At 48.0% G+C, this 22,633-nt stretch overlaps 1 protein-coding gene across 4 annotated transcripts in view; it reads right to left on the reverse strand.

Annotated features, from left to right (window-relative positions):
• ADGRA2 (adhesion G protein-coupled receptor A2) overlaps positions 1-22,633 on the reverse strand; it is a 66,930-nt gene that overhangs the window by 10,735 nt on the left and 33,562 nt on the right. For 2 of the 4 annotated variants that reach the window (XM_007516693.3, XM_060182668.1), the window contains 11 exons: positions 12,321-12,392; positions 11,395-11,466; positions 11,153-11,224; positions 10,710-10,873; positions 8,490-8,703; positions 7,647-7,811; positions 4,894-5,092; positions 4,255-4,404; positions 3,975-4,136; positions 1,548-1,772; positions 724-934 (listed from right to left, as the gene is read on the reverse strand). In XM_007516693.3, the coding sequence (XP_007516755.1) occupies positions 724-934; positions 1,548-1,772; positions 3,975-4,136; positions 4,255-4,404; positions 4,894-5,092; positions 7,647-7,811; positions 8,490-8,703; positions 10,710-10,873; positions 11,153-11,224; positions 11,395-11,466; positions 12,321-12,392 (1,706 nt within the window). Of the gene's footprint in view, positions 1-723; positions 935-1,547; positions 1,773-3,974; positions 4,137-4,254; positions 4,405-4,893; positions 5,093-7,646; positions 7,812-8,489; positions 8,745-10,709; positions 10,874-11,152; positions 11,225-11,394; positions 11,467-12,320; positions 12,393-22,633 lie in introns of those variants that run through there. The other 2 variants (XM_060182673.1, XM_060182676.1) reach the window with 2 other exon arrangements.

Genomic DNA, 22,633 nt, shown 5'->3' on the forward strand with positions numbered 1-22,633 from the left:
GTGTGACAAGGAGAGGGGGTGGAACAGGTGAGAATTCTACCACTAAACCACCAATGCCCTGGAGGGAGTGTGGTGCTTTATGTAAATGTAAAAGTGATTTATGTAAATAGACCAAAGCTTTGAATGGGATCAGTTCAATCCCTATATAGGCATATGGTTAAGTAGAAGCCAGGGGGATTTAAACCAAATGAAACAGAAGGGGTTTTTAAAAGCAGAATTAGAAGATACCAACAGACAGTGGGAGGGAGATTTGGTCATGGTGGATGTAGCGCTTGGGCTTATAACCCTTTGGAAATTTGACAAATCTAGGATAATAAATCCAATGTCTTCCCTTTTTTCTATCAAGCCACCCTTTGGTGGGACATCTTTATTTTATTTTTTATTTTAGATAGAGACAGAAGTTATGGGGAAAAGGGAGATACAGAAAGAGAGAGAGAGAGAGAGAGAGAGAGACCTGCAGCACTGCTTCATAGCTTGTGAAGCTTCCTACCCCCTGCAGGTGGGGACCAGGGGCTTGAACTCAGGTCTTAGTACACTCATCCAGGTGTACCACTGCCTGGCCCCTGTAGGACATCTCTGTACTACATCTTTCCCGGAGGTGACGGGGAACCACCACCCTCTGCCATGAGTGGGCAGTAGGTGAAGGAAGGGGCACAGGGGGAAGATACTTGGGAGGATCCTTTGCGATGGTTGTGGTGATGGGGGCAAGGTTCAGACCCTTACTGGTTCCTGCAAAGATGACTGGTGTGGCCACCCCACGTCTCTTGCCAGGGGCTCCTGGGCGGGAGGTGTTGCCATGGCTGCGGAAGAGACGGCCATTTCGGAAGATGAGCAGTTGCAGAGTACAGTCAGGGGTCACTGGGGGAGCCAGGGCAGCCGGGAGGGATGAGAAGAGACTGGGCGGCAGCTGGATGGAGGCCAGGGCCACGCTGTTCTGGGGGAACATGGGAGTTCCTTAGGGACACCCAGGATCCCCGAGGACTCTGATGTCTCCCAGCCTCTTTTTCCTATTTCCTTCTTTTCTATTTATTGTTATTATTGTTATTATTATTATATTTTAGATAGTGGAAGGTAGAGAAAGAGAGAGAATGAAAGAGACCACAGCACTGAAGCTTCTTCAGTGTGGTGGGGGCCAAGCTCAAACCTTATTCACGAACATGGCAAAAGCAGCACCTCTCTATCCACGTGAGCTATTTCTCTGCCCCCCACCAACATCCTCTTTTTAAATTTTTTAAATTTATTTTTTTAATTAGATAGGACAGAGACAAATTGAGGGGTAGGGAGATAGAGGAGAGAGAAAGATACCTGCAAATCTGCTTCACCGCTTGTGAAGCCAACTCCCTGCAGATGTGGAGCTGGGGGCTTGAACCAGGATCCTTGTGCAGGTCCTTGTGCTTCATGTTTTTTGCATTTAACCCACTGCACTAATGCCCCATCCCCCTTTTTCCTTCATCTCACACAACTGATACCCACCAGGCACTCACATCTCAGCACCTCCCTTCCCAGCAGCCTCCTGCCCTCCACACCTCTCTCCCCCCAGTGCCCACCTTGATGTGGAAGGATGACAGAGAAATGTTGGGTCTCCCTGTAGTACAGCGGAAACGAAGCTGCTGATCAGCCAGTGTCTCAGGCTCATGCAGCAGGTGCTGGCCGGGGCCGATGGGCCGAGCGCCCAGAGCTCCTGCCTCTCGCCTCTGGAAGGCCGTGCAGGTCAGGCCTACATAGCTGTGAGGTTTAATGAGGTAGGCCTCCAATGCCACGTTCCTTGAATTCTAGAAATGGAAGTTGTCACTGCACCATTTGAGACAAGCTTTGTCCCACATGACATTGCACTGCCTCTCTGTAGCTGTGCACCTCTGTCCTTACCTGGCCTCTCAACCCCCAACACCTGCCACTGTTTTCTTCAGGCTGGGGAGTCTGACATCTGCCATGAAGCCTCCCTACCCAGCCCTCTCCTAGCTCCTAAGCTCCTTCTACTCATTCACAAGTTTGCATCACCTCTTAACACAGAACAGTTCTTTTGCCCCAATTAAGACAGAGGGGGCAGGCTGTCTAATCTCTTCTGTCTCCCCAAGTGCCTACTAGCAGTGTGTTGTTTGTTTATTTACCTAAGTACCAGAGCTCAACTCTGGTTTATGGTGGCATGTGGGAGACTGAGCCTAGGCCTTTGGAGCCTCAGGCATGAGCACCTTTATCATAACCATTGTGCTGTCTCCCACTCACCCACTAGCACAGTCTCTTGCACAGAGAGGAAGGAGCTCTGCCATGGTTGTTTGCTGGTTCGTGAACTGGTTTATGGTTATTTACTGGTTCATATGGTTGTCCCTTGATTCTGCTGCAGTTGTTCATGATCTCACTATTGGGAATATCATTCTTTCAGGTAAGGGAAGTCTCTATTATGCCTCACTTTATCAGACTTATGTCATTGCTACCACCAAATCTAATCCTCTAACCCCAATTTCTAATCCCTAATCCACCTAATCCTTCAACCCCCTTTGCACTTAATTTACTTATTTTATAAATATTGTTGACTGTAAACCCCATCGATTTGATATGATATGGGGCCCATACTCAGCTTAGGAGCCTGTGTGACCTTTTCATCCCTGTAGATCTGAGCTCACATACACCTTTCCCATATTTGGGAGCTACTCTCTTCCCTGACCCAGATTTCTGGTCCTTTTTTCCAGCCATGACATCATCTCCCCAGACAATAACTTGGATCCATCTGCATATCAGATTTCATGCTCAGGGGAAAAAAAATAGTATAGCCACTGGCCCTCTGAAATATAACTAAAGTATACCTACTAGCTATCTACAAAATGGAGACCTCCCCAATTTTTCCTCTAAACTATTCCAGCCTTTAGGTTCATGATTAGTCAACAATTTGTTTGACTTTATATGTTAACTCTCTTTTCAGCCACCAGGTTCCAGATGCTAGCATGATACCAACCAGACTTCCCTGGACAGACAACCCCACCAATGTGCCCTGGAGCTCTAATTCCTCAGAACCCCACCCCACTAGGGAAAGAGAAGCAGGCTGGGAATATGGATCAACCTGTCAATGCCCATGTTCAGCGGGAAGCAATTACAGAAGCCAGACCTTCCACCTTCTGCATCCCACAATGACCCTGGGTCCATACTCCCAGAGGGTCAAAGAATAGGAAAGCTATCAGGGGAGGGGATGGGATACGGAGTTGTGGTGGTGGGAATTGTGTGGGGTTGTACCCCTCTTATCCTATGGTTTTGTCGGTGTTTCTTTTTTATAAATAAAATTAAAAGAAAAGAAATTTTCTTATTTTACTTTACTTTTTTTTTTTAAAAAAGATTTTATTTATTTATTGAGAATGATAGGAGAGAGAGAGAGAGAAAGAACCAGACATCACTCTGGTACATGTGCTGCCAGGGATTGAATTCAGGACTTCATGCTTGACATTCTAGTGCCTTAGCCACTGTGCCACCTCCTGGACCACTTTACTTTTTTAATAGCTACAGAGAGAAATTGAGGGGGCTTAGAGAGGGAGAGGGAGAGGGAGAGGGAGAGGGAGAGGGAGCTGCAGGCCTGCTTCACCACTCAAGGAGCTCCCACCGTGCTGCCTCCCCGCCCCTGCCCCCGCCCCCGCAGGTGGGAGGAGACAGGGGCTTGAACCTGGACCCTTGAGCATGATTCACGTGTGCTGTACTGGGTGTGTCACCCCACTCCCACTTTTATTCCCATTGAACTAGACTTCATTTCTGATCCCTACCATAAAGTCACTTCTCCATTGTCCCCCGTCTCCCTCTCATCTCCACTGCCTGCTGTCAACGTGGAACTTGATTCCACACAACTGGGAGCTTAGTCATGTGTGGAATTCTTGTCAGCTGGGTACCTGGCAGGGGAACCTGGAGGTCTCTTTACCTCAGTTCTGAGTCCCCTCCCAAAGTTAAGTCCAGCCCCCCCACCCCCCAAGAGCCCCCTCCCAGTTGATCCACATTACCACAGAGATATGCTGGGCATGGGGGCTCAGGGCAGCCCCCCCAATGCGCTCTAGAGCACCCACGATGCCGCTGCAGGCCTTGTCCTCGCGCTGGGCCAGCCACAGCAGGTGCTCATCCACCAGCATCAGGTTGCTGGCCATGTCCACCATCACCTCCACCAGCTGGGAGGGACAGGGACACCACTGAGGGCAGGAAAGGGACTTGGGACTAGGGGCTGGGAAGTCAGAAGCTTGAGGGGGGGCGGAGTAGGTGTTTCCAAAATGCCCAGTTGAGTCTCACCTCTTTGATCTGGTCCACATAACCCAGAAATTTCTGGATCATCTGCGCTACGTAGACCACGTCCATCATGTCAGAGAAGCTGGCGGCCTCCGCTGTGTACACTCGCAGCTGGTGGGCCAGGGTCAGCGCATTGGAGGCGTTGATGGGCATCTGGAGAAGGGGGTGGGGTGGGGGGAACAGGGAGAGAGAGAGGATTTCCCAGTTCTGTCCCTTCTTCCCCAGAATGGCCCCTAGGAGGCGCCATCCTCTGTGCTGATACCCTAGGCCAAGCCCGGGGAGAGAGGTGTATAAGCCCACCGGCAGGGTCTAATCAAGACAGGCAGTGCAGATGTGGAGATGAGCTCATTACAGCTTATGGCTGCAGACACCACTAGCTGGAGGAGAATGGGATGGATTCCTGCGTGCTCCCCTGGCTCGCCCTCCAGAAGGCCCCTTGCAATGTGTTGGGGGGGAGGTATAGATACCTAGCCCCCCCCCCCCACATCCCCACCTCTAATTTCCTGGCAGGAAAGCTGATGTAGGAAAGTGAAATCCTCAGCGGCCCCACAGTCCTCCCTTCTCCACCCCCAACACACACACTGTGCATGTCCAAGGAGCACCCTGGAGGAGCCAGAGCTGGTGGGGTGCCCCTGGCCTCACCAGCACAAAGGTGTAGAGCACCCGGGTGATGTCGTTGGTGTAGAGACAGTGGGAATAGTCCCCCGGCTCCCAGCGGCCAGCTCGGTCGCAGCGGCGAGATGCTCGAGTCCCTGGGGTGCCCCCACTCAGGGGGACAGAGGTGAAGGGGTACTGGAGGCAGGACTGGTAGGCAGTGATGCCAGCCAGAGTTCGAGGCCACCTGGGGGCAGAGGTGAGAAGTGGTAGATAATCTAGCCTACCCAGGACAGGAGTCCCTCCCCAGCCCTTAGTACTTGAGGTGTTAGGTCCTTTGGGACCTGGGAAATGGATGTGGGGACTTGGGTGACAGGAGGAGAGGCTGAACTGACCCTCGGAGGGTTCCCAAACTATACCTTATTTCTTTATTTCTTTTTTATTTTTATTTTTTTTACTATTTATTTATTTTAAGATAGAGGCAGAGAGAGGATGAAAGGAAAGAGACTAAAGGACTTAAACTTCCTTCAGTGGGTGTAGGGCGCTCACATGGCAAATTAGCACACTATCCAAGTGGGCTATTTTGTCGGCCTTCTACCTTATTTCCAAGTCTGTTCAGATAACACTGACACTGGTACTATGAGGTTTCAATATTCTCAGCTATACAGTGGAGAAAATGCTCCCAGCCTTGCCTAATGGAGCAGGCTGTTGGGATCTTATTCAAAAGTCATGTTCCTGGATTCTTTCTCAGGAAACATTTCATTTCTTCATAAAGTAAGTCATCTTTTAAAAAATTAGAATAAATATCATAGTGTATAGAAAATTGAATTTGACACTTAATGAATAAATGAACAAATGATTTGGCATGCTTTTATTTAGCCCTTTCATAACATCTTTATGCAAAGAACTGAAAAGCAATTAATTACTTTATATACAGGAAAAAAAATCAAAAGTCATCTTCTTGTGTCAAGGAGATAACAAATAGCTATGCAACAGACTTTCATGGCTGAGACTCTGAGGTCCTAGGTTCAATCCCTAGCACCACCAGTGCTCTGGGAAAATTAACTAATTAAAAATAATAAATTAATAATAATAGTAATAATGATGGCAAGTTCCACACCAGAGAGATAGAATAGTGGTTATGCAAAAGACTTTCATGCCTGAGACTCCAAGCTTTCAGGTTCAGTCCCTAGCATCACCATAAGTCAGAGTTGAGCATTGCTCTGGTAAAATAAATAAATAAATAATAACAATAACAGTGACAGCAAGTTCCACCCCAGGGAGATAGCATAATGGTTATGCAAAAGACTTTTCATGTCAAGGTTGAAGGTTCAGTCCCCAGCACTATCATAAGCAGCGCTTGGTTGGTCCGAGAGGTGGTGCAGTGGATAAAGCATTGGAATCTCAAGCAGTGCTGGGGTCTCTCATTAAAATAAAAATACTGGAAGTCGGGTGGTAGTGCAGCGAGTTAAGTGCATGTGGCGCAAAGCGCAGGGACTGGCATAAGGATTCAGGTTCGAACCCCCGGCTCCCCACCTGTAGGGGTGTCTTCACAGGCGGTGAAGCAGGTCTGCAGGTGTCTATCTTTCTCTCCCCCTCTGTCTTCCCCTCCTCTCTCCATTTCTCTCTGTGCTATCCAACAACAACAACATCAGTAATAACTACAACAATAAAAAACAACAAGGGCAACAAAAGGAAAAAAATAAATATTAAAAAAAATTTTTTTAAATGAAAATACTTTGGTTTGAGCCCCTGGCTCCCCACCTGTAGGGGAGTCACTTCACAAGCAGTGAAGCAGGTCTGCAGGTGTCTATCTTTCTCTCCCCCCTTTCTGTCTTCCCCTCCTCTCTCCATTTCTCTCTGTCTTATCCAATAACAATGACATCAATAATAACTACAATAATAAAACAACAAGGGCAACAAAAGGAAATAAATAAATATTTTTTAAAACTTAAAAAATGAAAATACTTAAAATATTTTTAAAATTTTTTATTTATTTACTTATTCCCTTTTATTGCCCTTGTTGGTTTATTGTTGTAGTTATTATTGATGTCATTGTTGTTGGATAGGACAGAGAGAAATGGAGGAGGGGAAGACAGAGGGGGAGAGAAAGATAGACACCTGCAGACCTGTTTCATCACCCATGAAGCGACTCCCCTGCAGGTGGGGAGCTGGGGGCTCGAACCAGGATCCTTAAGCCTATCCTTGCGCTTTGTGCCACCTGCGCTTAACCAGTTGCGCTACTGCCCAACTCCCTCTTAAAATATTTTTTAAAAAGTCATGTTCTTTGTGGGAGAGTTTTGTAAATGATTCATGAAGGAAGCAAGTAAAAAAAAAAAACACCTTCAAGTTTGTGGTCTGGGAGGTGGCACAGTGGATAAAGGGTTGAACTCTCAAGCATGAGGTCCTGAGTTCCATCCCCAGCAGCACATGTACCAGAGTGCTGTTTGGTCCTTTCTCTCTCTTCCTGTACCTCTCATAAATAAATATACAAATAAATATTTAAAAGGAAAAACCAATTAGAAGAAATTTTTTAAAAATCTCTCAGGGTGCTGTGTAGCACATCTCAGATGGTGATTTTATGCAAAGCGGAAAGTTCTCTCTACAACAAAGGGGGTTTCACCCTGAGTGACACCAGGAAGTGGTTTCTCTAGAGCTGTGACTCAACTAGCAACGGAGAAGACTGGATACTGGTCACCTATGGTCTCAAAGGCAGCAGAGGGACTAGGGGTGGGGGCTCTCTGGGATGACACTGGCGTGGTGGGGGGGTGGTGCGGGTTGTGGGGCAGAGTCCAACAAACCTGAAGTCCCCACGGTTGTTGGCCACACGCTCAGCAGGGCAGTAGGAGGCGGAGGTCTCTAGCACCACAATCTCCACCTTCTTGCTGACGTTGCCCTGGACCGTGGACACGGAGCACTCCCATTCGCCCGAGGCCCACACGCCGATGTGAGACAGGGTCAGCTCACTGCAGGCGGCGGAGGGCTGGCTGGGCAAGGTGCTCTAGGAAGGGGGGTCACCCTCCCCCACTGCACCCCCCCCCTCCCCGCTACCTCCCCCCCCCCCACTGCTCCTGCAGGGCACCAGCATCAGCTTCTTTTCTCTATAGTTGAGTCAGGGATACAAGTACATATTCCTTTTACTCTGATAGACCTTATGATACCACTTGTCTGACCTTCAATTTCCCCTGCCCGTTGGTGCTACTGACAAAGCCTCTCTTGCTTGTCTATTGGAGAAATTAAGTTCCATCAGAGAGGTGAAAGTCAGTATATGCGCTATAAAAGCACTAAATAAATGCCAGGTGTGGTATAATTACTTTTATTTTTTTCTATCAGGTGTTTTAATTTTCAATCCCTGTAGGGGAGATAGCATAATGGTTATGCAAAAGACTTTCAAGCCTGAGGCTCTGAAGTCCCAGGTTCAATCCCCCACACCATCATAAACCAGACTGAGCTGTGCTCTGGTAAAATAAATAAAAAAAATGATTTTTACCCCCTCTGATCCAGATCATTGATGACTCAGTCATGGATATTCTCTCTTTTTCTCTTACAACACACAGACTCCCAGGAGCACATCTGTATGGGTGAAGTCACTATGGCTATTCCACCCAGGGGTAGGGGCTAAAAAGGAGCAGCCAGGTCTGTACCTCGTGATGAAGGTGCAGTCATGGATAAGACTCTGGGCCAGGAGGATGCCTGCCTGCTCATCCCCCTCCACGGGGGCCCGGTTGTGGTACCAGCGAATGCGGGTGTCGTTGCCTAGGTAGCTGGCAGAGCACTGGAAGGGAAGACGGTCACCTTGGAACACCACTTGGCGCAGGGACGGGATGAGGTGGTGTGTATGCAGCTCTAGGGCCCCTTCTGTGGGAGGAGACATAGGCCGTGAGGTCCAACACCAGGGCCTATAGGAGAATCCAGCCACTGGCATGACCTTTCCCAAGGCCACTTGGGAAAAATAAGGTGAGGGGAGGGAAAAGTCTCCAGAGATAAGAGCAGAGGAGAGAAACAGGCAGGTTTGAACAAACAAGCAAAAATGTTCTTGTCTACAGCATAGAGCTTGTCACAATAAGAGCTGGAATCAGGCAGGAAGCAGCCCCAAAGGGAGTTTAGGAAAGTTGATGACAGTAGTTGGGGAAATGGTTCCATTGGTAGTGAGTGACAGACTCTCATGCCTGAGGCTCCCCACTTGACTTCCAACGCTGCAAGTACTGGAGTGGTGTTTCAGCTTCTCTCTCTCCTTGTCCTTCTCTGCCTCATGTGAAAATCTCTCTCTCTCTCTCAATAAAATAAATCTTAAAAAGAAAATGTAGGGGAGTCGGGCGGTAGTGCAGCAGGTTAAGTGCATGTGGTGCAAGCTCAAGGACCAGGATGAGGATCCCATTTTGAGCCTGCAGGGGGTTTGCTTCACAGGTGGTGAAGCAGGTCTGCAGGTGTCTGTCTTTCCCCTTCTCGGTCTTCCCCATCTCTCTCCATTTCTCTCTGCCCTATCCAACAACAACAACAACAATAACTATAACAATAATAAAAACAAGGGCAACAAAAGGGAAAAGAAATAATAATAATAATAATTAATAATAAAAGAAAATGCTGGAAAGGAAAAGTTGATGGTAGCCAGGAAAATAGCTCAGTGGATAGAGTGGCAGGACTTGCATGTAAAGGGACACAATTCCTGGCACTGCATGTACTAGAGCAGTACTTTGCTTTTGCTCTCTTTCCCAAAATAAATGAATCTTAAAGAAAAAAAAGTAGGGCTGGGCAAAGGTGAACCTGGTAGAGCACACGTTACTATGATCAAGGACTAAGGTTAAAGCCCCTGGCTCCCAACTGCAGGGGAGGAAGCTTTACAAGTAGTGAAACAGTGTTGCAGGTGTCTCTCTTTTTCCCTCCCTCTCTATCTCCCCTTTCCCTCTCAATTTCTCTCTGTTCTATAAAAAAGAAGGGGGGAAAAAAGGAAAAGGTGGTGGTGGGGGAGGCAGGTCATGGTGGCTCCAGTGCCCACATTACTAATTGCAAAGACCCTGGGCTTCATGCCCCAGCTCCTCTACTCTCCACCTGTGGGGAAGGGGAAAAGATTCACGAATAGTGCAGCAGGTGTCTCTTCTCTATCAAAGGGGGAAAACACAGGGGCCAGGCAGTAGCACAGCAGGTTAAGTGCACATGGCATAAAGCTCAAGGATCAGCGTAAGGTTCCTAGTTTGAGGCCCCAGCTTCCCACTTGCAGGGGTGAAGCAGGTCTGCAGATGTCTATCTTTCTCTCCCCCTCTGTCCTCCTTTCCTCTCTCGATTTCTCTCTGTCTTATCCAACAACAATGACACCAATAATAACAACAATAACAACAACAACAACAACAACGATAAACAACAAGGGCAACAAAAGGGGAACAAATAGCTTCCAGGAGCAGTAGATTTGTAGTGCAGGCACAGAGCCCCAGCTCTATTTTCCACTCTGGAGGCAGAAAATAAAAATTAAATAAAGAAAAAGCTAAAAAAAAGGGGGGGAGGGGAAATACACACACACACACACACACACACACACACACACACACACACACACACACACACACACACGGAGGGGGTGGCGGAAGAGGGAGAGAAAGGAAAAAAGATGATCACTGGGACCATTGGAACAGTACAGGCACCAAGCCCCAATGATGCCTACTAGAAAAAACAAACAAGCAAACACAGCTGATGAGAAGGCTGACCCCAGTGAGTTGAAAGGAAAGGCTATCTCATCACCCTCCCCACTCCCTACTACCCAATAACTCTTAAGGTAGAAGGAGGCTGAACATTAGATTCCCAGAGGAAGTCTGGGACATGGACAATGGCAGACAAAGCCCCGCAGGTGAGCAGGGTGGGGGTTTACTTACCACAGTGGAGCTGGGTCTCCTGGAGGCCTGCCAGGGCCTGGGCGTGCAGGGCAGTGGGGTAGGCGCAGAGCGTGCGGTCAGACAGCTGCAGGGAGTGGTTCTGGGCCCAGGACAGCAGCCATTGCAGGTGGCAGTCACATGTCAGAAACTCTGTGCCAAAGTCCCTGCAGAGTGGGTAGGGGAGCAAGGAGAGTGTGGGCTCATGGGGTGGGGTCAGAGGAATGAAGCCCTAGAGACAGACTGAGGCTGGAGAGGCCAATTTAGCTATGTGTGTGTCTTCACCTCCGCTAGGTCCCACACCCCATACTGCCAATCCCCGGGGGAGCCAACAAAATGGTGGCTCAGCCACTGTCTTTCTCGCCTGTCCCTGTGCCCCTGTGCCCCTCCTGGGCACAGGAAAGAGGCAGGGGTCTGAGTTCCTACAGTCTGAGAAAGATACTCACACAAGCTTCAGGGCTGGCAGCTCATCAAAGACACCAGGCTGCAGGCTGGAGAAGATATTTCCAGAGATGTTTCTGCAGGAGGCAGGGAACAGGGAGCCAAGACCTTAGGGCCTGGGGCCAGAGAAGGGAGGGGGCGTGCAGGGAGCTACAGGGGTTCGCTGCCACCCTCCCTTCCCTTCTAGGCCTTCCTTGGGGTAAAGTTCTCCTCCCCCACCCCTGCCCCTACTTTCTCCTCCACTCACAGTCGGAGAAGCTTGGGGAGGCCTTGGAAGGTTTCTGAGGTGAGACAGCCAATCCGGTTGTTGGAGAGATCTCTAGAGAGACACATAGCCTCAGCAAGTAGGCCATGTGCTGGGACCAGAATCCTCCCTCACATTTTTGTACTTAAAAAAAAATTATCTTTATCTACTGGATAGAGACAACCAGAAATCGAGAGGAGGGGGAGATATCAAGGAAGAGAGACAGAGAGACACCTGCAGCCCTACTTCACCACTTGTGAAGCTTTCCCCTTGTAGGTGGGGATGGGGGCTTGAACCCTGGCCTTTGCACACTATAATGTATGCACTTCACCAAGTTCACCACCACCAGGCCCCTTCTTGTTCTGTTTTAAAATTTCTTTTTTTTTTTTTTTTTAATTTCTTTTATTTGCTAGGACAAAGAAAAACTGAGAGGGAAGGGAGGATAGAAAGGGAGAGAGGGTTGGGGTACATTAGCATGGTGATGCAAAGAGACTCTCAAGCCTGAAGCGCCAAAGTCCCAGGTTCAATGCCTGTACACCATAAGCCAGAGCTTAGTAGTGCTCTGGTAAACAAAACAAAATAAATAAATGAACAAATTAAAAAGAAAAAGAAAGGGTGAGAGAGAGACATACACACACATGCAACACTGAGATTTCCCCCCTGCAGGTGGGGGTCAGGGGCTTGAACCCCGGTGTGTTCAACTAGGTACACCACTACTTGGCCCTCAGCCAGAACCTCCGGACGCCCTAGTGAGGACACATGTGTGGGTAGGGGGCTTGTGTGGGGAGGGAAATGGGAGCAGGGCTTGAAATGCCCATCTACCCCAGCCAATCTGCTGGGGGTTGGGGGGAAAGGCATGGGGCAGGTTGGTTGCTCCTAGTCCAGTGAGGGGAGGTCTGGGAGGCTTAAGGGGCAGGGCATGCACTTACAAGCGCTTCAGTTCCCCCAGACCCAGGAAGGCACCAGGCTGTACTGTGCTGATGACATTGTTCCTCAGGTCCCTGTGGGAGACAAATATGAAGGCCCTCACACCTCATTCCCTCTGGAGGCCACACAAATCCTTGACATCAGTCAGCAACTCCTTTTCCTTGTCAGTCCCTGTTCCTCAGGACTCCATGGCAGGCTGATAGTGAGATCTGTTCTGTGGAAGGGTCTCCACAGCCCCCCCCCCATGGCTGCCATCATGGATATCAGGGCTGAAGTGGGGTGGGTGTGGGTGTAGAGGCCCAGAGAGGAAGGGCGGGCCCCAGAGAATGCAGAAGGCAGTGGAAGCAGAGTGGAGTGAGCCTGAGTGAGAGGTCAGGTGGCCTGGGTTCCCACGCCACCCACTTCCTTCCAACTCTCAGCATTCCTGGGGCTGCTGGTGTAAAGCATTTGAATAAGGGTGTTGTATGTAGCTGTTCGTAAATTTCTACACAAAGGTAAAATCTTCCTTTAAAAAATAACTCATTTTTATTTATTTACTTTTGAGAGAGAAATAAGAGGGAAGAGTGAGATAGAGAGAGACACTTGCAGCATTGATTCACCTTTTGTGAAGCTTTCCCCCTGTAGGTGGGGACCAAGGGCTTAAACCTGGGTTCTTGTACACTTTAATGTGTGTGCTTAATCAGGTGTGCCACTACCTGGCCCCTATTTATTTATTAATGAGAAAGAGTAGGAGAAAGAACCAGAGTATCTAGGGCTGGATGGTGGCATACCTTGTTGTGCACACATATTGCAGTGTGCAAGGACCTGAGTTCAAGCTCCTGGTCCCCACCTGCAGGGGGGAAAGCTTCATGAGGGGTGGAACTGTACTGCAAGTCAGCCTCTCTCTCTCTCTCTCTCTCTCTTCCTCTCCATCTCCCCATTCCCTTTCAATTTCTCTGTCTCTATCAAAAATAAATAAAATAACAAAATTAAAAAGAACCAGAATATCATATGCAATGCTGAGGAATTAACTTGGGAGCTCATGTTTGAGAATTCAAATTTGAGTGTTGTTGTTTTGCTTGTTTGTTTTTAGATAGAGGCAGAAAGGCAGAGAAAGTGCCAAAACAGTAGTTGGGTAGTAGCCCAGCGGGTTAAGTGCAGGTGGCGCTAAGCGCACAAGGACCAGCACAAGGATCCTGGTTTGAGCCCCCGGCTCCCCACCTGCAGGGGAGTCGCTTCACAGGCAGTGAAGCAGGTCTGCAGGTGTCTATCTTTCTCTCCCCTTCTCTGTCTTCCCCTCCTCTCTCCATTTCTCTGTCCTATCCAACAACGATGACATCAATAACAACAACAATAATAACTACAACAATAAAACAATGACAACAAAAGGGAATAAATAAATATTTTTAGGGGGTCGGGCGGTGGCGCAGTGGGTTCAGCGCATGTGGCACAAAGCGCAAGGACCGGCGTAAGGATCCCGGTTCGAGCCCCCAGCTCCCCACCTGCAGGGGAGTCGCTTCACAGGCGGTGAAGCAAGTCTGCAGGTGTCTATCTTTCTTTGCCCCTCTCTGTCTTCCCCTCCTCTCTCCATTTCTCTCTGTCCTATCCAACAACGAACAACATCAACAATGGCAATAATAATAACCACAACGAGACTACAACAACAAGGGCAACAAAAGGGGGGGAAATGGCCTCCAGGAGCGGTGGATTCATGGTGCAGGCACCAAGCCCAGCAATAACCCTGGAGGAAAAAAAAAAGTAAATAAATAAATAAATATTTTTAAAAAATTAAAAAAAAGAAAGTGCCCAAACTTCCTTCAATGTGGTAGCTGTTAGGCTCAATCCTGGATCACATAGGGCAGAGCATCACACTATCTAAGTCAGCTATTTTGTTCACCAGCCCGAGAGAGTCTAATGCTTTATCCACTGTACCATGGTACAATCTTTTTTAAAAAACAAAAGATCAATGAATTTATTTATTTATTCTTTTATTTATTTATTTATTTTATTTATTCCCTTTTGTTGCCCTAGTTGTTATTTATTTTTTATTGGAGGAGTTAATGGTTTACAGTTGACAGTAAAATACAGTACTTTGTACCTGTGTAACATTTCTCAGTTTTCCATATAATAGTCTAACCCCCCCTATTTCCACCACCTAGGACCTCCTCCACCATCATGCTCCAAGACAATGAATTTATTGTAGTAATTGTATTTTCTTTTTCTTTATTTCTTCTTCTCTTCCTCCTCCTCCTTCTTTTTAAATATTTTTTATTTTGAAAAGTTGACTTTACCAGAGCACTGCTCAACTTTGGCATATAAATGGTGCAGGGGATTGAACTTGGAAGCCTCAGGCATGAAAATATTTTTGCACACCCATGCAAATATATTCCTTTCAAGATATATTTATTTAACATAGAGAATGACAGAGGCCATAGAGAGCAAGCAAGACAGAGTGCATGTAATAGAGTACTGCTCAGACCTGGCATTAACGTGATGCTAAGGATTGAACCTGAGGACTCTGGGACCCCAGGCAGGCAACCTGGTAACAGGCTGAATTACCTCTCCAACTGTAAACCCTGGTAACATCATTTTGAAGCTTTTGTTTATACAGCCATCCTGTCTCTACAGTTCTCCTGTGACAGGAGAGAAAGCAGGCCATGACCTCGTGATCTCATGGATGCTGACCTGGGCCTCTGAGGTCAGGCAGGGCTATAAGTCACTGGCTCCCACCCTTCAGTCTTTAGTCGAGAAAGCTGAAGCCCAGGGAATCTGCCTCTTTTCCATGAGGGTCTCCTAGGAGCCCTCATTGCTGAGAGGAGATGACAGAGGAAGCATTCACGGCTTAACATCTGAGTTCCAGCAGGACAGGATAGAACAGTTTAGAATATGGTGGCCAAGTACCCTCAATTCTGAGGGGAAGTGAGAGGAGCTTCAGTACCAGGGTCGGTAGGCTTAAACTCAACCACACATTTCTGGGATGAAATAGGGTACGCCTGAAGGGACAATTCTTATTCACTAGGAAGCTAGCTTAATAAGAACTGTCCCTTCAGGCCTGGGCCTGGGACTGCTGAAGACCAAGGTAAGCCTAGCCTACAACAACAGGCCTTCCTCCTCACTCACATCCTATGTGGGCACAACCAAGGGCAGAGGTGCCTAAATGACCAGTTGGCCACTAACCTACCTACTCAAGGACCACCTGGGTGTTTGTGGAGCCAAACTAGAGCTGTTAACATCCTCTCCAGGGACCTTGGAGGGGCTGCAGCCTCCCTGCTTGTCATAATTTCCTTGGTCCCTATCAAAGTCCCAAGGAGGCTAAGGGTGTGTGTGTTTGGAGGAGAGTGGGGAGTGGGGGACCAACCTGTCAGAAGGGGCTGTCGCAAGAAGAAGACTGACAGATACCTTGGGCCAACCTATATCCCAATGTCCTGATCAGGGCAAGGGACTGTTGGCTCTGCCTGGCTGGGCCTCAGGAGTATCTCTAAAATATGGGCTAAAGGGAGGTTAAACTAGCAGCCCTGCTGGGTGCAGAGGAAATGGGTGGTGCCATCCCACTAGGGGGCCTGTTTTCACACTGCCAGTCACAATTGGGAACATAAACAATTGGGAGGGAAGGAGAGAGAGAGAGACAGAGAGAGAGACCTCCAAGGACTCTAGGAACTCAGTCTCCTTGAGGAAGGAAAGTCACCAGGAGCCCTAACTTTCCAGGAGAGGATGACTTTCACTCCCAGCTATCTTAGGGGATCACCCTGTCCCGTTCCCCGCCTGCCCCCCCCCCCCACACACACACACTGGATGCACACAGGGAACACAGAGTCCAAACCCTAGAACACACAAGCAGAGCAAAGCCTGGAGGCAGATGAGATGAGCCAGGGCTGCCCTTCCTGCCCATCTCCCCTCTTCCGACTTCCCAACCCTCCCCCACTTCACAACTCCCCTCTGATGTGCTCCAGCATGTGCCCCCTGGCCCCTGTCGGGGGTCTGCCCATTCTCAGGGCTCTGCCTCCCACCCCCACACGGCGGGGAAGGGCAGAGGGAAACACATTCCTCATTGTGTCACTTCCCTTCATAGACTGCCAAGGGGTTGAGGCCATAGGCCCCCACTCCCCACCCCTTTCCTCTCTGCTCACTTGTGTTTATTCCCACTTCCTCCCAAGCCCCCCTGAAGCACCCCCACCTCGCCTGCCCCACTGATGCTCTGCAGATGGGAGCAAGGCGTCCACTTGGACCCCAGCCCCTTCCTGTCCTGGACTTCCGGCAGTCCAGAGCCACACTGACAGGGGAGCTGCCACCCAGTGCTTGCATTATTCCCTTCTGTGCTTCATGTGCTCAGAATGGCATCTGGGGGAACCAAGGTGGTCTCTCAAGTCTCCCCTGGAGCTGACTCAGTACTGGATCCTCTCCTAATAGTACAAGTCAGAGTGTGTGACAGCTCTAAGTCTAGCCCATGGGCAGCAGCTACCTCCTGGTCCCTAAAGCAGGGAAAGCAGCTTTGGGGAAGGACGTTTCCTTCCTAAGGTCAGGGAGAGGTGCTACCACTGAACTCAGGCTTTCTTTCTTTCTTTCTTTCTTTCTTTCTTTCTTTCTTTCTTTCTTTCTTTCCTTCTTCCTTCCTTCCTTTCTTATTTTTTAACCCAGATGTTTCTAGAAAATGCACTTTTTTTTTTTTTTTTTTACCAGAGCATTGCTCATCTCTGGCTTATGGTGGTGGTGGGGTTGGGGATTGAACCTGGGACTTTGGAGCCTCAGGCACAAGAGTCTCTTTGCATAACCATTATGCATCTACCCTCCTCCCGAAAATGCACTGTTGTATGCTTTACATTGGGTTCTAGTTCTCCCCTGCCAAGAGAATTAGATCAGGCCTGCTAATTTCGCGGGCCCGCTTGGCCCCGCCCCAAGGAACCCCGCCAGAGTTCCAGAGTGAAAGAGTTGAAGAGGGTTCCTGAGTTCGGGAGTAAGAGAGAGTGCTTGCGCCGCCGCAAAGAGACAGCAGAGTTCTGTTTGGTGATTAGTTTGTCTTAATTTATGAATCATTGTTCCTAAATAAAGAAATACAGCTTCCCTGCCCAGCCATATGTCTCTGGTCGTCTCTGTTACCTGCCCGTGAAGCTAGCCCGGCCAGCAAGAGCCGCTGAATTTTAACAACAAATGGCGCCCAACGTGGGGCTGGCCTGCGCATCTCTCAGATAAGTAAAGACAATTTGGCTACCTATACACTATGGCCTTCTCTTCTGCTTGTGAAGAGATCTCCAAAGGCCTCTGCTCTTTCTTCAAGAGACTGTTTTGCTGTTTATGGAACATTTATCTCTGGACCACTCTGTGGTTTCCACTCGCTCGGACGAACTCAGAACAGCCAGCGGGAAGAGCCAGTGGGCGGGAGGCAAGGCGCGGAGCTGCTATTTCCACCTGGTTAAACAGCCAGCCAGTTGGCTGCGCCCAGACAACCCCGCGCACCGTGCCCGCAGCCCCGTAGCCCTGCAGCCCGCAGGAGGCCGACGCCAGCACACAAGAGCCCCAAGAGCCCCGCAGCCTGCAAGAGGCTGACGCCAACATGCTGGAGCCCGATGCCAACACGCTGGAGCCCGAGGCCAGCCCACAGGAGCCGGCTCTCCACCGCGTGGCGCAGGGCACTGGACACGTGATCCCTCCACACTGTTCGGCCACTGCGAACAGGGCAGCAGACATGTCAGGGCTATGGGGCAGGGCCACGGTGGCCTATCATGGCCACCACCCCTGGGCACCTAGGCCCACGCCTTCTACAAAACTGGCCCGCCTGCCCTCTTGCTATGAATTCTGGAACGATCCCGGGCCTCCCGGACCCCCGGGCTCCCTGCCGAAACTGGGCACACGAGATCTCCAGCCGCCAGTCCGGTCTGAAGGCAGACAAGCTGGAGTATGCAGAGATTTGTGCAGAGATCGCAACCTGCAATTCCTAAAAGTGAAGCTGCGCGGGAAGCCACCTCCGGATGGTGAACCCCCCCCAACAACTAAGACAGTACATATCTAAATTCATGTTTAAAATGACATGTCTTCGTAACGAAGGTTTCTCTCCTTGTGTATTAATGACCATGTTTATGTGTATGTTTAAAGTTTGGTAAACAGTAACTTTAAGGCTAAATTCTTACTAGTCAAAGTTAAATGAAAAAGGTTTTCAACGTAATTCTCATAAAGATAAAATTAACTTACATTTAAAGTCTAAGGTAAAAATTAGTTAACAAGCAATATATTTTAACTAAGTTGGTCTAAACAAAAGGTTAAATAGACTTGTTGATATGTAAAACTCTCCATTACCTTCTCTATTAGAAATGGTAGATCGCACAATGGATATGCTAATTATTCTCATGCCTGAGGTTTCCTTTCCTGAGTACAACGTGACTCCATCTTGAATGGGTGTAACAAAAGGTTAAAAGACGTTGTTGATATGTAAAAGTCTCAAATTCCTTCTCTATTAGAAACGTTGGATCGTGCAGTAGATATGCTAATAACAAGTTTTGTTTCATAGTAAGTAAATTGCAGCCAGCTGCCTTTGGGACTCTAGGCCGTTCCCCGCTCCCATGCAAATGCCCGTCGAGGCAAGTAGCCCCCCAGAGGCAAGAAATGTTTTTTTTTAAGCTGATAAAGTTTGGCCCACAGAGGCAGATATGGCCCCCTCAGGCCTTCCCTTAGCAGTACACTGGTTCTTGTTACTTGCTTGCATGTTTCTCCATGTTTGTGCCAGTTTCTTTTTATAAAAATGCCTGTACGATATAGGTTTCTGTTCACCCCACACCCTTGATACTGTAGCCATTTAGTTAAAAGAAAAGGGGGAATTGTTGTATGCTTTACATTGGGTTCTAGTTCTCCCCCGCCAAGAGAATTAGATCAGGCCTGCTAATTTCGTGGGCCCACTTGACCCTGCCCCAAGGAACCCCGCCAGAGTTCCAGAGTGAAAAAGTTGAAGAGGGTTCCTGAGTTCGGGAGTAAGAGAGAGTGCTTGCACCGCCGCAAAGAGACAGAAGAGTTCTGTTTGGTGATTAGTTTGTCTTAGTTTATGAATCGTTGTTCCTAAATAAAGAAATACAGCTTCCCTGCCCAGCCGTATGTCTCTGGTCATCTCTGTTACCCGCCCGTGAAGCTAGCCCGGCCAGCAAGAGCGGCCGAATTTTAACAACAATACACTTCTATTGTATCCATGTGACAACCATATTTGTCAATCATTTGTTCTCTAATAAAATTATTTGAAAAACAAAACAAAACACTCAGGGCTGGGAAGATAGCTCAGCCTGTTAAAGCACAGAACTTGCATGCCTGAAGCCCCAGAGGCCACAATGAGATGAGCAGTGCTCTAGTCTCCCTCTTATAACAAAGAAACACATTTCTTAAAAAGAAAAAAAAAAGGATTTACATGGACAACAAGTGGCACAGTGGATAAAGCATTGGACTCTTAAGCACTGAGGTCCTGAGTTCAGTTCCTAGCAGGAATCATGTACCAGAGTGATTCTCTGGTTCTCTTTCTCTCTCCCCTTCAATCTATTTCATTAATAAACACATAAAAATCTTAAAAAATAAATACATATTTATCAAGGAGAGAGAAAGAGAGAGAGGAAGAGAGAGAGAGAGAGAAGCAGAGCATCACTCTGGCACATGTGCTGTCAGGAATCCAACTTGGAACCTCATGTTTGGAAGTCCAGTGCTCTAGTCACGAAATCACTTCCCATGTCACAAAGGAATAAATGAATGAATGAATGAATGAGAAAGAAGAAAACCCAACACTGGGCACATAATTTCAGGAGACTGTGGAACCCAGTTCGCTAATTTATGCTCTGGATTATCTAATCTGACTTCTTCATTTCTTAGCCAAGGTCACAGGGACACATTGATGTGTCTGTGATGTGCAATGTCCCATCCTCTGGCTGGGCCCACAGAGCCCTGGCCTTGGGCCCTGGGGATGATGCAGTGTATGGAAAGAGCCTTGCCTGCTCCACTCCCCTTCACCTAGCCCAGGCCAAGCTCCCTCGGCTATGAGCACACCTCTCTTCTAGTATCAATGTCAGTCTGGAAAAGGGTCTTAGATGTTGAGGGTAGAGGGTTCATGAGGGCAAATCATATCTTAAGTCTTTTTTAGGATAACAAAAGCTCAGGAAGCTGCTAAAAGTGAGTGTATGATGATCTGGGAGGTGGCACAATGTATAAAATGCTGGACTCTCATGCATGAGGTCATAAGTTTGATCCCCAACAGCACATGCACCAGAATGATGTCTGGCTCTCTTTCACCCTCTTCTCCTATCTCTCTCATAAATAAATAAATAAATAAATAAATAAAAGCTTAAAAAACTTTGAGGTTAACATTTTAAAAAAATGAGTGTATGAGCACAATGAAAACTAATAACTTGTTCTGTTTAAAAAGACACCACTGTGTGAATTGGGCAGTAGCGAAGTGGGTTAAGTGCACATGGCATGAAGCCCAAGGACCAGCATAAGGATCCCGGTTCGAGCCCCCGGCTCCCCACCTGCAGGGGAGTCGCTTATCAGGCAGTGAAGCAGGTCTGCAGGTGTCTGTCTTTCTCTTTTCCTCTCTGTCTTCCCCTCCTCTCTCCAATTCTCTTTGTCTTATTCAACAACGAGAAGAACAATAATAACTACAACAATAAAACAAGGACAACAAAAGGGAAAATAAATAAATACAAATTTTTTTTTAAAAAAATTCCAAAAAAAAAGACACCATTGTGCAAGGACTGGCATAAGCATCATGGTTCGAGCCCCTGGCTCCCCAACTGGAGGGGGGTTTGCTTCACAAGCGATGAAGCAGGTCTGCAGGTGTCTATCTTTCTCTCCCCTTCTCTGTATTCTCTTCTCTCTCGGTTTCTCTCTGTCCTAACAAACAACAAACACAAACAGCAAGGGCAACAAAAAAAAAAAAAAAAAAGGAAAAAATGGCCTCTAAGAGCAGTTGATTTCTAGTGTAGGAACTGAGCCCCAGTGATAACCTTGGCGGCAGGGGAAAAAAAAGGCGGCTGGCATAATATCTCACATAGTGAGCTGCTTTGCCATACATGCAGCCCAGATTCAAGCCCTAGTTCTTTCACACTTTCTCTCTGCCTATCTGAAAAGATCTTCCTGGAGTGGTGAAACCCCAGTGATGACAAAAAACAAAACAAAACAAAACAAAACAAAAGCTCCATCCAGAAAGTGAAAGGGAAGGCTGGAGGGTAGTGATGCACACAGTTGAGCACACATGCTATTACACACAAGGCTCCACGTTCAAGCCCTCAGTTCCCACCTGCAGGCGCAGCTTCATAATCTGTGAAGCAGGTCTGCAGTTGTCTCTCTTTCTCTCTTCCTCTCTGTCTCTCCCTGCCCTCTCAATTTCTCTCTGTTTCTATCAAATAAAATGAAATAAAATTCATCAGGAGAGATGGATTTCATGCAGGCATTGAGCAACCTGGTGGCAAAACAAAAGCAAACACTAAAAAATGGAAAGTGAAAGGGTATGGCCCAGGAGGTGGTACAGTGGTAGAGTTCTGGATTTTATCAGCACCACGAATCCACTACTCTTGGTGGCCATTTTCCTTCCTTCCTTTCTTTCTCTCTCCCTTCCTTCCTTCCTTCCTTCCTTCCTTCCTTCCTTCCTTCCTTCCTTTATTTCTTTTAAATCTTTATTTATTGGATAGAGACCATCAGAAATAGAGAGAGGGAAAGGGGGAGACAGAGAGACACCAGCAGAGAACACAATTCTTTATTCGTGCGGGCACCTCAGAGTTGGGTGGTGAAGAATGCGGACAAGAGAGAGAGGGGCGGAAGAAGAAGGGCTTTATAGGGCAAAAACCGGGAGTGATGAGCCAGGACAGGTTTGGTTGGGAAGGGCACTTCGAGAATATCGTATTAACTCTCACAGGAACTGGCACTAGCCTGAGGAGACAACATGGCAGAAGAGGTGCTCCAAGAATGTCCCAACTCTCACGGGAACTGGCACTAGCCTGAGGGGACATCTGCACAGCACCCTGCTTCACCACTTACAAAGCTTTCCCCCTGCAGGTGGGGACCAGGGGCTTGAATGCTCAACCAGGTGTGCCACCATCCAGCCCCCATATTTTTCTTTCTATTTTATTTGACAAGACAGAAAAAAATTGAGAAAGGAAAGGAGATAGGGAGAGAGAAAGAGAAACCTGTAGAGCTGCTTAACAACTTGTGAAACATGCCCCCTGCAGGTGGGGAAGGGGGCTCGAACCTGGGTCCTTCTGTATGGTGATATGTGCACTTAACCAGGTGTGTCACATCCTGGCCCTGTAAATAATTTATTAAAATCTTTCTTCTTTTTTTCTTTTTAAATAAAAGATGATGGATGGGAGTCAGAGAGAGA

The sequence above is a fragment of the Erinaceus europaeus genome, chromosome 2 (assembly GCF_950295315.1).
Source record: "Erinaceus europaeus chromosome 2, mEriEur2.1, whole genome shotgun sequence".
Taxonomy (NCBI): domain Eukaryota; kingdom Metazoa; phylum Chordata; class Mammalia; order Eulipotyphla; family Erinaceidae; genus Erinaceus; species Erinaceus europaeus.